The sequence below is a fragment of the Phocoena sinus genome, chromosome 3 (genome assembly GCF_008692025.1).
Source record: "Phocoena sinus isolate mPhoSin1 chromosome 3, mPhoSin1.pri, whole genome shotgun sequence".
NCBI classification, from domain to species: domain Eukaryota; kingdom Metazoa; phylum Chordata; class Mammalia; order Artiodactyla; family Phocoenidae; genus Phocoena; species Phocoena sinus.
The window spans coordinates 49,674,551-49,688,837 of NC_045765.1; the positions used below are offsets into that span (position 1 = coordinate 49,674,551).

Consider the following 14,287-nt stretch of genomic DNA (forward strand, 5'->3'; position numbering starts at 1 on the left):
TAACTTTGACCTATTATCCTGCTTCTTTTTCTATTTTGTTTATTGGGTGTTAAATCATCTGACAGCAGGCACTGTGCTTTCCTTACTGCGGAATCCAGTGCCTACCACAGTGCTTGGCACATAGTAGGTGCTCGGGAAGTAACATGTTGGATAAATTATTGGATTAATGGATTCACTTGCTTGCTCCATGGTGTTTAACCTTTCATGAGCGTAGGATTTCCTTACGGAGTCAGATGCAGATACAGGCAATTTTTAAGTACCTGAGATGCAACCTAAAGCCTCAGAGGCAGCTTCCCCGGGTAGTGTGAGTAGTACGGTTGCTGGTCTTTGTCACACAGGACTCGGCAACACGAGGGGGGTTATATTACAATCCCTAAACTTGGAGGGAGGGTAGTTTATGTATTTATTATTACTTTTTTTTAGTGTTGCCCATAGCGGCTTAAGGCTCCAGGAGGGGTGATGACAAAAGCCCCAGTGGCAAAGTCCAAGCGTCCAAGGAACTGCGCCCCGGCTCCCGGGCGTATACTTGGGTCCATAGGCGTGGTCGGGGGCGTGGCGTGGCCAGGACGAGGCGTGACCGGCGCGGGGAAGGGCGGGGCCGGGGCCGGGCTGCTCCAGGCGCCTCCAGCCAATACCGCCAGGGGCCCCGGCACCTCCCGCGCCCGCCGCCCGACTGGACGCTGGCGGAAGGGGGCGGGGGCGTGACCGACTGTCTGGTTCTCTGGACAATAAAGTTTAGAAAGTTTGAAGAAGGGGGAGAGAAAACCTCCCACGCCTCTTCGGCTACCCTGGCGCGGACGCCTGCGGCCCGGCACATACAGAGCTCCAGCAGCAGTGTGCTCGCGGAGGCGTGGCAGGCGCGCCGGAATGGGGGTCACCGTGGACGTGCACGAGGTGTTCAAGTACCCCTTCGAGCAGGTGGTCGCCAGCTTCCTCCGAAAGGTATTCGCCCCGCTCCGTCTCGGCCGGGGCTCGCATTCTCCCGCGCTGCCCCGGTGGCCCAGCGGTATGCGCTCCGGGCAGCGGGCGCCCGCAGCTCCCCTCACCTCCACTCTGCACCCCTCTGCCCGCTCGGAGGTCCACACCCACGGTCGGTCTCCCCTTCCAACTGCGGGTTTCGCCTCTGGGATGTGCTGGGCGAGGGCGGGGGTGGATTTCCTTGAGAGCTCCCCCACCAGGATGAGGGAAAGGCTCCGTGCGCGGCAACACGTTCACACCCTGCCCCAGCTGTAGGGAGAGTCGCGGGGAACCCAAGTTCTGGCGCCCCGGTGAGGCTGCACAGGGCTTCTCGATCTCTCTAGTACATCATTGACTCCTTCAAAGATAGTGGAGGCTGTTGAAGCCGTCATCTCCCACCTCACCACTTTCTCTTTCATTAACAGCTTGGGACTTTGGGCAGTCCCCATGCCTTAGTTTTGTAATATGTAAAATGGGAAAAATAATAGTAACAACTCAGGAGTTGTGAGGATTCAAGTGAAATCATTCCCGTAAAGTGCTTATCACAGTGACTGATGCTTGCTAAGTTCTTTAAAATATATTGTTGTTGTTTGTGCTACCATAACTGTGCACCCTAGCCTCAATATTCAGTGGCCCTCTTTATCTCAAGAGCTGCTCCTGGGACTGTGGCTCGTGACAGTAGAATGGGAAATTTCTTTCTAGTCTGGTTCTGCCTTTAGTTAGTTCACTTGATGGCCTTGGTCAAGGGTCATTTTCTCTCTAGGCTTCAGTTTCTGCATCTAAGATGTGTCCACTTAAAAAAAATGCACAACCTAAAAGTTGAGAATTATGTTTTATTGGGCAGACTTGCTGAGGACTTAAGCCTGGATACAGCCTCTGAGATAGCTCCTTGGGGCTGGTCTGAGGAGGTAAGGGAGGGGCCAGGATATATAGGAGTTCAAACAAAAAAAGGATAGTTGACCATACAAAGATTACTGCTAATTAAAGAAAACGAGACATCTCAAGTTAATGAAATTAGTGTTTTTCTGTGTATGGAACAATGCAAGAGTATGGGCTCATTGAAATTCCTTTGATAAGTGCCTTACCTATCTAGGACCTGTATCCTGTTTTTCTCTGTCCTGAATCCCCTCAGGGTGCACCGCTGGGGATGGCTGCAGAGGCTGAAGGACTTATGGCCACAACATCGTTTGTTCACTGAAATGGCAGGTGACATTTTTTGTCCACAGATGAGTGTTGTATCAGATCTTCTTTCGGCTTTCACGATCTTGAGGAAGATTTGCAAGAATTGTAATTTGCCTTGGACAGCTGCCACCGGCAGTGCTCCCGGTGTGCCACCTGGAAGCCGGGAGATGGATTTTTTTAAGTGATAAGACCTGACCTCCATTAGAGGATGCACTTGGGGGCCCAGGTCACAAAGGAGTGAGTAGGACCCTGGCTAACATGATGTTGCCATGGAGGCCTTTTGGGCGGGGGAATGTCAGCTGGTTAATATTGTTAATTATCTCCTGTGTGTAGTACCTGGTACCTACTAGGTGCTCAGTACAAACCTGATGAATGATGATTGAATAAATGAATGAATAAATGAATTACAGATGTGCGGTAGACTTTGCCTTAGGCTAGGCTTCTGGGCCCTAAAGAGAAAAAGCCAACACCCCATTTTTGTTTTAGGGCTGGCACTTTGGAGTGTGGATTCTCCAGTGTCACTGCCCCTTTGGAAAGCCTTTCTGGATTGTCCTCATCAGGAGGCAATCTCTGCCTTGTCAGAGCTGGAGGGACACTTTGGGTCTCAGTGACCGTCTTCTACAGTGTTGGGTAGTTACTACTGCATGTGTCTTTTCCCTCATTAGACTCTAACCTTCCTCGGGGTAGGTCTCACTCCTGAAGAAGCACATAGCACAGTGCCAAGCTCTCATTTAGAGAGTACTTGGCATGTGTCAAGCTTCTGGGCTACATGCTTTTCTTTCATTCAGCAGGTGTTTAGAGACACTTTGTGTGCCAGGCTCCGTGCTGGGTGTAGGGCACCACAGACAGACTCTCTTCTCATGGAGCTGATGGTCTCTGGTGGGTGAGACTGACATTAATAAATGATTAACAAGTGAACACGTAACTCCAGCTGATGATGTGTATTTACACAGGGAAAGTTCACAGTGTTGTGAAGTCCCGGAGGGTGGCATTAGGGAAGACTTCTTTGAGAAAGTGACATTTGTGAAGTGATGGCTGAAACGTGAGATGAGTTTCCTAGGCCAGCGGGGCGGGGGAGGAAGTGCTGTCATACGTTATCGTTTTTACTCCTCCCAGCAGCTTCAGGAAGTAGTTATGATTGACTTCCATTCCCTGGTCTGGAGAAACTGCGGTTCAGATTCCAAGTTCCCACAGCTAGCAAGTGGGAGAGCCAGGATTTCAACACATCTGACTCCAAGCTCACACCCCCGAATCACCAGGCTGTGGTGCCTTGCACATAATAGACACTCAGATAAACACTGAAGGAACACAGTGCTGTAGACTCTGCTTTGTGTGCTCTTCATCCAGTCTCAGTTTCCTATTGCCTGCAGTCTTCTCTCAGGGTCTATTCATCTCCGACCGGTTGTGCCTGGTCTAAGGGTATAGCTTTGAAGGTGCGAGGGTGAGAAAATGCATTGTTTTGGTTATCTGCTGTGTAACAGATCACCCTGGTGATTTAGTGGCCTAAACCAATGGTAAGCTTTTGATGGAAAGCTTTTAATTCTCACATTTCTACGAGTTGACTGGGCTCAGGTGGGCAATTTTTAGGTGCCATGTGTTATAGCTGAGGTCGCTTCTCTAGCTGGGTTCAGTTAGGATCTGGAAGAGTTCTTTTTTTTTTTTTTTTTTTTTGGCGGTACGCGGGCCTCTCACTCTTGTGGAGCACAGGCTCCGGACGCGCAGACTCAGCGGCCATGGCTCACGGGCCCAGCCGCTACGCGGCATGTGGGATCTTCCCAGACCGGGGCACGAACCCGTGTCCCCTGCATCGGCAGGCGGACTCTCAACCACTGCGCCACCAGGGAAGCCCTGGAAGAGTTCTTATACAATACTTAGCAAAGTGCCTGGCACATAGTAAGTAAAAACTGAGGAGGATATTTTGGAAGGTAAGGCTAGGGAAAGTGGAGGAGAACATTTGCAGAAAAGGTCTAGGGGTGGGACAGTGTTATCTCTATGGACATTACACTTGCATTCTTTCTATTCACAAGGCAGTCCTTCAGAGATCCCTGGATGGGGCTATGTGACTGTCTCTAGGATGTCGGTAAATTCAGTTGCTCTGAGAATTTTCACCTTATTTTACATTATTCATTCATTTTTCTTTTCTTTTCTCTCTCTCTTTTTCTTTTTTGGCTGCGCGGCATGCGGGATCTTAGTTCCCTGACCAGGGATCGAACCTGTGCCCCCTGCAGTAGAAGCGAGGAGTCTTAACCACTGGACCGCCAGGGAGGTCCCCACCGTACATTATTTAAAGCCATGAACTCGAAGTCAGTACACCTGGATTCCAATCATTGTGCTTCCTTCATTAAAAGCAGTTTTGAGGTGGCCTTGGGAAAGTTTTCACCAGCCTATAGTGTGCCCTTGAGCAAATTAGAAAGGGGCATCATCTAGGTGGTCTACATCCATAAGCTCACAGTAAATGGGGCTAGTGGGAGGTGTATGGGGCTACTTATGCAAGTTAGAAAAACGTGCTCCTCCTTCTAGGTGCCCAATGGCCTGCTTGACTGGAAAACCTTGTGCAGTGAGCAACATGCACAACCTTATGAGACAACCCTACTGTCTTAATTTCTCATCTGTGAAATGATATGCTGTGTACCCCACCAGTCTCCCAGGATTGTTGTGAGGATCAGATGTGTAACAGTTTGACAAGCATATGTTTCTTTTAAAGCATAAGGTAGTAAGAATGATCCTTTTGGCAAAATACCTTTTATTTTTCTTTTAGTCTTTTTGTATTTTTTTTTTATTCAAAGGAAAGCACTTGGCAGAAGGGACAATCATAGGATCTCTGGGAAGCATTTAATCTGATTTTGCACAATGGTATGTTTGAAGGTGCTACAGCACTGAGGAAGTTCTATTTTAAATAGAGTCTACTGATCTCTGGCTTTTGGTATGTTAGGGCTTGCCTTCCAAGTTATAATATCCTGCTATTTTTAAAACCCGAGGAATGTTTGCTCTTCTTACACCTGCCTGTTGGATACTACAGGCAAAATATTAGCTACATGCTTTCAAAGCTAAGTGGCACCTTGAAAGCAAACACCACAATACTCTTTGTTCGTGGAGTGCAATGTTTCTCGTTGAACTCTTCATGGAGGAGTGCTGTGAAAACCAAAATGGTTTATTCATACGATGCTAAACTGTGCTTTCCATGAACTACAGTGTCAGTGCTCTTGACAGTGTGTTTTGGTTTCTTTGAATGACTCTTAGCTTTCTAGTTCTCATCGTTTATAGCTGTTTCCTTCCTTTTACTTAAAACCATCTGCAAAGAGAACACACTGTTGCATAGATGGATATAGCAGCTGATAGGCTTACTCATCTCTGGAAGCTAACATGGGTCCGTTTAATGGGCTTGCCTTGCATGAGCTGGATTCCTAGATTTTCTAAAAATTTCTTCCTAAATTTTGTCTACCTGAAATTTAAAGTCATACAAAAGGCCATTATGTGGCCTGGATTTTTCTTGTTTATTCTTAAATGAGGCCAGAGAAGCTACAGTTTTTCTTAGCATAGAGTTGCTCAGGTTGATTTTCTTGTTATGCTGTAGGTAAAAGAGTCACTGTGAATAGAGTGTAAGCTTCATGGGTGGAGATTTTATCATCTGTTCCTGATGTATCTCAAGTATCCAAAGAGATCCTGGAACATAGTAGGGACTCAGCAAATCCTTATTGAATGAATGAGTGAAATACTGTCTTCAGGATTTAGCCTTATGTAATTTCAGATCGAAGCCCGTGTGGATTCAGTAACATGTCCTTACTCTGGGTACTGTAATCAAAGGGACAGATTAAAATAATTTCTTTGCTTCAACACAGTGGCCTCGGATTTTATTTATTCTAGCCAGGAGCTTGATGTTGTGAACAAAATGGTTTGAATGTTTACCCTTGAACTCAGAAAGGGGATTTATGAATGGCTATTTCCATTTAGAGTAGAAAGTTGATTGGGTAATTAGTAATGTTTCCATTTCTGATCCTATTTTTTCTTCCTTGCGGATCTGACACATGTGTGGAACATCTCTCCCTACAGAGCTCCTGAAATATTGGGAGTGGACCCGTATTTCCAAAATAAGTGATTTGAAAAGGATAGGCCTGGGTTAGCATAATGGTTATTTATCTTTTTGTTCACACTATAATAGTCTTTCTTCACTTTTATCTTCCTATCCTCAGTTCTACTAGAAAATTAGGCGCAACGGGAAGAAGGTGAAGACAGGAAGAGCGTGGGCTCTGACATCAGCCAGGTGTCGGGGTGCTTCTAGCTGTGTGAGTTTGGGCAAGTCAGTTCATTTTTCTATGCCTCAGTTTTATCATCTGCATAATATTAATAATATCTTCTGGAGTTGTTGGGAGAAAGTAAGTTGGATAACACACACAGTTGCATACAATATACATAGTTTAATGTCACCACACAGTAGGTGCTTTCGTACTTGTTTAAAACAAGTACTTTTAAAGTACTTGTTAAAAATCGTTATAGTAATACTAACAGAAATAATTTATGACATGTAAATCCATGAACTTGAAAATAAAAAGCTGAGAGAAGTAGTCTGCAGAAATCTTTTTAACTTGGAGTAATTAAAGGGAGAGTAAGCATGAATAAAGGTGCATATTTGAATTATGACTTTTTTTTTTTTTTTTTTTTTTTTTGCGGTACGCGGGCCTCTCACTGTTGTGGCCTCTCCCGTTGCGGAGCACAGGCTCCGGACGTGCAGGTTCAGCGGCCATGGCTCACAGGCCCTGCCGCTCCGTGGCATGTGGGATCTTCCCGGACCGGGGCACGAACCTGTGTCCCCTGCATCAGCAGGCGGACTCTCAACCACTGCGCCACCAGGGAAGCCCCGAATTATGACTTATTTTTTAAATGTCATTTAAATAATATTAAAGCATACTTAGTGAGTTACCTAGTAGAGGTTGTGTCTTAATCAGTGCCTGAAAGATAGGAAAATTTTAACTATCAAAGTATAGTAGTTAAACATTCATTATATGTCTCCTAATAGAAATCCACGATAGGTCTGTGTATCATTTGGCCCCTGGGAGATGAAAAGCTAAATAAAACATAGCCCTGGCCTCAAGGAGCTCACTGTCAAAGGGGACAAAGGGAAATAAATTAATTTTTGTGATAAGTGCCTTCTCAGGGGCGTATCACAGACATACAGTGTGGTGCAAGATTCTCATGTTTTAATTATAAATCTGTAAGAGCTTTTAGAGTACTTAGAGTTTGTTGCCTTTTTTAAAAGTAAGTATTCTCTCTATTCTCTTCTCCAGTGTGGCGCTTTCCCTAATGCTAGTGGGCAGGGATGTGTCAAGGAGTCCTTGTCGTATCTTCTACAAATTCTGCAATGGTAAAGCATGAGCTTGTGAGGTTTTACTAGTCTAGGAAAATAAGAAATATCTTTTAGTAATTTTTGAGTAATCATTTAAATATATCTGGATTGCAAATGGACACTAATAGTATACTTAATATGACACCACAGTAAGTTACAAGATAAAGACCGAAGTCTTGAAAGTAAGTTTTCAAAAATATTGAGTCATTTTTAGTAGCAAAACCAGTAAGGTGCCAGGTGTTACACTTTACATAAAATTATTTCCTTGAATTCCTATAACAACTCTTTGAGGTAGATTGTTTTGTTTTGTTTTGTTTTTGTTTTTCTAATTTTACAGATGAGAAAACTGTGACTGACTGAGATAATTTGCCAGAGACTCCCATAGGTGGGCTTCAACTGAGGTCTCTTAGATTCTAAAACTCATTCTGTTTCCCAGACTGTCTTTATTTTACTTTCATTTATTTCTTAACTTTTCATTTAGAAATAATTTGACTTACAAAATGTTGCAAAAACAGACAGAAAATTCGTGTCCTTAACTTCCTCAAACCACTATATAATTTTTAAAATCAGAGAATTAACACTGGTACAGTGTTAACTGTCCTATAAACATTATTCAAATTTTGGCACTTGTTTACTAATACGATTTTTTTTTCAGTCTAGGATTCAATCCAGGATCCCACAATACATTTAGTTGTTGTATCTTAGTCTCCTCGTCAGTTCCTTAGTGCTTTCTGGACCATGGTGCTTTCCAAGAGTACTGATTAGTTACTTTGTAACTTTAAATGCATTGGGTTTGTGTATGCATTTTTTTAAAAAAATAGATCTTTATTGGAATATAATTGTTTTACAATACTGTGTTAGTTTCTGTTGCACACCAGAGTGAATCAGCCATAACGCATACATATGTCCCCATATGCCCTCCTTCTTGAGCCTCCCTCCCATCCTCCCTGTCCCACCCCTCTAAGTTATCGCAGAGCACCGAGCTGATCTCCCTGAGCTGTGCTGCTGCTTCCCACTAGCTATTTTACATTCAGTAATGTACATATGTCCATGCTACTCTCACTTTACCCCAGCTTCCCCCTCCCTGCCCCCGTGTCCTCAAGTCCATTCTCTATGTCTACGTCTTTATTCCTGCCCTTCAACTGTGCTCATCAGTATCATTTATTTATTTTTTTAAGATTCCATATATATGTGTTAGCATACAGTATTTGTTTTTCTCTTCCTGACTTACTTCACTCTGTATGACAGACTCTAGGTCCATCCATCTCACTACAAATAACTCAGTTTCCTTTCTTTTTATGGCTAATATTCCATTGTATATATGTGCCACGTCTTTATCCATTCATCTGTCGTTGGACGTTTAGGTTGGTTCCATGTCTTGGCTATTGTAAATAGTGCTGCATTTAATGTTTAGGGAAGAGGATTTTCCTTGGTGTCACAGTTGTATGAATGATTCTTTTTAATAAACTTCATTATGTCATTGCCACTTATTGGGACATTTTGGTATGAATGAGCGTGAAGTGACGTTGGTTGGCCTTTGTTTAGAATCATAACTTGTCCCACCGGAAGGGCCTTTGAGGATCATCTGGTGGTCTACCACCTGGGCTTCACAGATGGCAGCATCACAGTCTGCACATCTTGCCTCCTTGTCCTTTGTTTCTTCTACTTCACCCTCCTACTGCGAAGGCCAACGAACAGCCATTCAAAATGTCTGTTGACTTAAATGTGTTTAGTCTTTGACATTTTGACTAATCATTTGGTCTTGGTATAAAGTCAACTTTGCTTTTCTTTTAAGATAGACAATAGTATGTAGCTCATAAAGGGAATTTGGCACAGCTCGCAGTGATTTCTTTGTGTAGTTAAACGCCATATCTCTTTTCAATAGCTCCATCCCTTTGTGTGTATATGTTTGGCAACAGCCTGGGTAGCAGAGATTCCCTTAATGCTTATAAAACTGATATGTTAATATACCAGACTCACTTTAGGTCTCCTTGGCCTTCTTTGAAGGACTAATACAGATATATCAGCTTAACTGCTTCCTCGTGCTCTCTTGGATAATGCCAGTTGGAAGTTGGTAAACAATGGCTTCTTTGGATGTCGTTGACTTTTTTGGTGGGAGTATTATAAAAGGCAGGCATCGACTTCTGAGCTTTTTGGAAAGTTGTTTCTTTCTTTTCTTTTTTTTTTGCGATACGCGGGCCTCTCACTGTTGTGGCCTCTCCCGTTGCGGAGCAGAGGCTCCGGACACGCAGGCTCAGCGGCCATGGCTCACGAGCCCAGCCGCTACGCAGCATTTGGGATCTTCCCGGACCGGGGCAGGAACCCGTGTCCCCTGCATCGGCAGGCGGACTCTCAACCACTGCGCCACAAGGGAAGCCCCTTTCTTTTTTTAAAAAAATTAATTAATTATTTATTTGACTGCACGAGGTCATAGTTGCGGCATGCATGTGGGATCTAGTTCCCTGACCAGGGATCGAACCCTGGCCCCTTGCATAGGGAGTTTGGAGTCTTAACCACTGGACCACCGAAGTCCTGGAAAGTTGATATGTTAATAACTCCTTACTCTCTTAAGAGTCGTCTTTATGAAAGCTTATTATATTTTCCCCCTTTAAATAAGAAATGTAAATATACCGTATCTTCATGGATCTACTCCCAGAAATATACTGAATGTTATTCCTGTAGTTAGATGGACTCTATTTCTTGACCTCTCACTCTTCATAGCTATGTATTTGTTTTAATGTGTATTTTGTTTTTTACCCATTATTTTGAAAATTTTGGCCTCTTGCCTTTTAATATGTAAAACACATGAAAGCAAGGTATATGACAGTGTAGGAGAGTCTACGTTTTACCCTTGTTAGACTGTTACATACATATAATATAAGCAGTGATATTTGCAACACATTTATATCTTGGGGAAAGGGAAGGGATTAGTTTATACGTTCTCTGAAGAATGTAAAAATTATAAGTAAATTCAGAATGAACTCAAATATACCTTGAAAAATCCCTTGTGTCACCCAGAAAGTATGGCAAATGTGCAGAGCCCTGTGCAGTAATTATTAGCCACTGCGGTTTGTGGTCCACTAATTGAGGTCCAAGGATGGCAAGGGTTTTTGGTAGATATTTGGGTCATCAGTCCACTTTGCTTCCGTGAAAGTCACTAGTGTGGAGCGGGGACCGGAAGATCCCAGGGTTGCCCTGCTCGTGTGCAGGTCTTATGCCATTATGTTTTTAACATGGAGACTCCTTATCTTAACACTTGTTAAGAGATTTACTCATTTTGAGGAGGACAAAATGAGGTAATACATGTGGTGACCTCTAATACGGCACTCTGCACGGGCAAAATAGATGTGCAGTTAAGTCTTTGATGGGCTTGATCCTGATCTAGCTTAACCCTTTCCACTGTCACACTGTGTTTGTACAGGTGTCCAGAAAAACCTGGTCACCTGCTTCCTGTCTTCCCAATTGGCCTTCCTGGTGGTGACCCTCTCTGAGCAGCCTTCCCTCTCTCGACCCCTTGTTAGCTGACTTCAGATACATTTTTGTGAATTCAATCATGAATATTCAAGTTACCACAATATGGTGTCAGAAAATTTTGAGTAATGCCAGGTAGGGGGCGCCTCAGCACAATAAATCTTTATTTTAAAAAAAGTTACAATATATATGCCTTTCATGTCATGGTATTTAGCTATTGTAAATTAACCTCTGATTTCTTTTTCCATTCTCGTATGGAAGGAGACTCGAGGCTCACGTCTCTTCAACTCCGAAAGTAGTTGCATAGGAAAATGCCTTGAATCTTGCAAATGAGTTTACTAGAGTGAATAGCTTAGGATTTCTTGTGTTTGGCTGAGGCAACTTCCATTTTACTTTGTAATTTGCAAGAATTGTCTAATGAGTGACCCTTAAGTATTTTACAATGGCTCCTCTTCATGATTTCCCAAGCCCCTGTTATCCCTTCGTCTGATTTATTTTCACCTTCTATATTTTATTTTTTGTTTTTCTGACTAACGCGTAAACTCTCTAAGAGGCTACAGTTTTGTTTGTTTCATTACTCTGTCCCTAGTGCCTGGAAGAGTGCCTAGGTAGTCGGAAAACTCTTAAGTGAAGAATAGTGTCACTATTATTTAAATCGATACCCTTCACCCTAATAAGCAGATATTAAAGTTATATAAAAGCGTGAGTAAAGCATTTGAGTTTATAATCTTTAGGAATTTCACTGATAACTTTGTGAAGTAATCAGAGCTTGGGAACTTTTTATCATTAGCCCTCTCTGGTGATTATGTTTCCAACCTCTTTCATAATTTAGTTCAGTCATCTTCCTACAGCTTACAGTGTATTTATAATATTCAGTCAGTCAGGATGTATTGATGAATATGATAAAATGAGTAAAATAGAACTGTAGTAGAGGCAATATTCTCATACTCTCATTTTACCTTAGTATAAAAGTTCTGATTTCTATACACACACACACACACACTAAAAATTAAGGGCATCTGTGTGAGTCTCAGATATCTCCCTCACTTCAAGGGTGTTGTGTAAGTGAAGCCCCCTTGCTGAGGGACAGAACAGCTAAACCTGACCCCGTGTGATGGACATTATCTTCAAAAAAATACTGAAGGTTAAACTTCAAGAAAACAAGCATTGTAATTTTGAGCATTTTTTTCTGGAGCGAACATGTATGGATGAATACATAAATATTTAAACAGCCATGTTGGGAAATTCCTTGGCAGTCCAGTGGTTAGGACTTGGTGCTTTCACTGCCGGGGCCTGGGTTTGATCCCTGGTCGGGGAACTAAGATCCTAAAAGCCGAGCGTGTGGCCACAAACAAGCAAACAAAAAGACAAGTTGTTGATTTGTTATCAAGATTGCAGCTGCCCGGATGGGAGTGTGACTGGCAGAGTTTACGGCATGGGGTGTGATGTGGTGTTGGGGGATGCCAAGGACTGAGCCCACTGCTCGCTTCATAGATTGGTTCCCCTGGTCCTCGAAGGGAGTAAGGTTTAGTTTCCACATTGGTCCCGGAGGTCGGCAAGGTTTATCTTGCAGATTGTTCATTCATTCGGCAAATATTCGTTGAGTGCCTGCTCTGTGCCAGACACTGAGCTGGCTGGTGGAGATACAGACTTCCTGCTCTTGCAGAGTCTGTGTTCTTATCCCAGGTCTTTTGGGGCCACAGATATCTGTAACAATATGTAAAAATGATGGATCCTTTTCCCTGAAAAATCAGTCACTCAGTCAACCTCTTATACAAACTGATGCATGCAGACACAGAGCTGCCGTGGGGTGGGGAAGAGCCCTGCTCACTGAGTTTTGTAGACCATTTCCTGGGTTCAGAAGGCTTAAAGCTCAAGCTTACCAAGTGGAGGGCCCTGTCCCCTGCCCCCCCCCCCCCCCCCAAGCCTGTTCGCTGCTCTCATCTCCCCCTCAGCACCTTACGGTGTTTTGGGTAAGACTTCCCTGTGATTTTCCTTTCATATTAGATCGCATGATGAAGCAGTAAACCTCTGGGAATAGAGCCTGACAGGCGCTCAGCAGGCCTGGTCATCAGCCTGCTTGTCCTCTGGCTTTGAGGACTTCTACTGTCTGAGTCTCTTTTTGCATCTGAGCAGTGCAAAGGGTGAGGTTTGAGTGACTGAGGTGTTTGAGGGTAGGTTAGGTGGGCAGGCCTTGAAGGCAAAAGAAAGTATCTGTGGCTAAATTACAGTCTTGATGCTCATTAGCTGGGGGATTTTGAGCAAATGACTTAGTTTATCCAAGCTTAATTTCTCACAAGTGAAAGGGAAAAAAAAAACAACCCAGAATGTAACTCATGGAATAGTTTTGAGAATTAAACTGAAATAATATATTAAACTGCCTAGGACAAAAATGGTAGCTATTATCAGTTTTTTTTTTCCATAAATTTATTTTTGGCTGTGTCGGGTCTTCGTTGCTGCGTGCGACCTTTCTAGTTGTGGCGAGCAGGGGCTACTCTTCGTTGTGGTGCACGCGTGGGCTTCTCACTGCGGTGGCCTCTCTTGTTGCGGAGCACCGGCTCTAGGCGCGTGGGCTCTAGAGTGCAGGCTCGGTAGTTGTGGCGCACGGGCCTAGCTGCTCTGCAGCATGTGGGATCTTCCTGAACGAGGGCTCGAACCCGTGTCCCCTGCATTGGCAGGTGGATTCCTAACCACTGCGCCACCGGGGAAGCCCTGGCAGGCGGATTCTTAACCACTGTGCCACCAGGGAAGCCCTGTCAGCTTTTTATTAACATGAAATTGTGTTTCAGGGGAATTTAATCAATAAATAAACTATTTTTTTGTATTTTTTTCTTTATTGAAATATAGTTGATTTACAGGGCTGTGCCAGTTTCTTCTGTACAGCAAAGTGACTCAGCCATACACATATATACATAAATAAACTATTGAGCACCTGGCATAGACTCCTGTGATTATACTCCTGTGATGCTGACCCAGCCACCAGGCAATAGTACAGGACAACAGTGAAGGAATTCACTATGTATTGATACTAGACCTGATTTAATTTTGTGGCTCTACCACTAACCAGCTGGGTGACCCTAAGCTTTCTGATTTTATTTAGTTTCCATTTAGTTTCTGAAAGATGGGATAATGATATCCCATGACCCAATCACAACAGAGAGGCTGATTTTAGAAAAGATCATGCAAGTAAAGCATTCAACACAGTGCCTCGTACAAAGAACACGCTTCATCTATGTAAGGCTGGTTCAATATTAATAGTATTATTTATTAATTAGCTTAACCTAACCTCCCCCTCTCCATCCAGAGCTAGGTTGACTCCAAAGAAGGTTTCTCCTG

General features: G+C 43.7%; 1 protein-coding gene across 2 annotated transcripts in view; it reads left to right on the forward strand.

The window, feature by feature from the left end:
* Positions 1-737: 737 nt before the first annotated feature.
* The window catches only part of PRELID2 (PRELI domain containing 2), an 84,019-nt gene continuing 70,469 nt past the window's right edge, over positions 738-14,287 (forward strand). The window contains exons 1-2 of one of the 2 annotated variants that reach the window (XM_032628607.1): positions 738-942; positions 6,330-6,422. Coding sequence is in view for 1 of the 2 variants with exons in the window: in XM_032628606.1 (XP_032484497.1) it covers positions 868-942 (75 nt within the window). In the remaining variant the exon portion in view is untranslated. The remainder of the gene's footprint in view (positions 943-6,329; positions 6,423-14,287) is intronic. The other variant, XM_032628606.1, reaches the window with a different exon arrangement.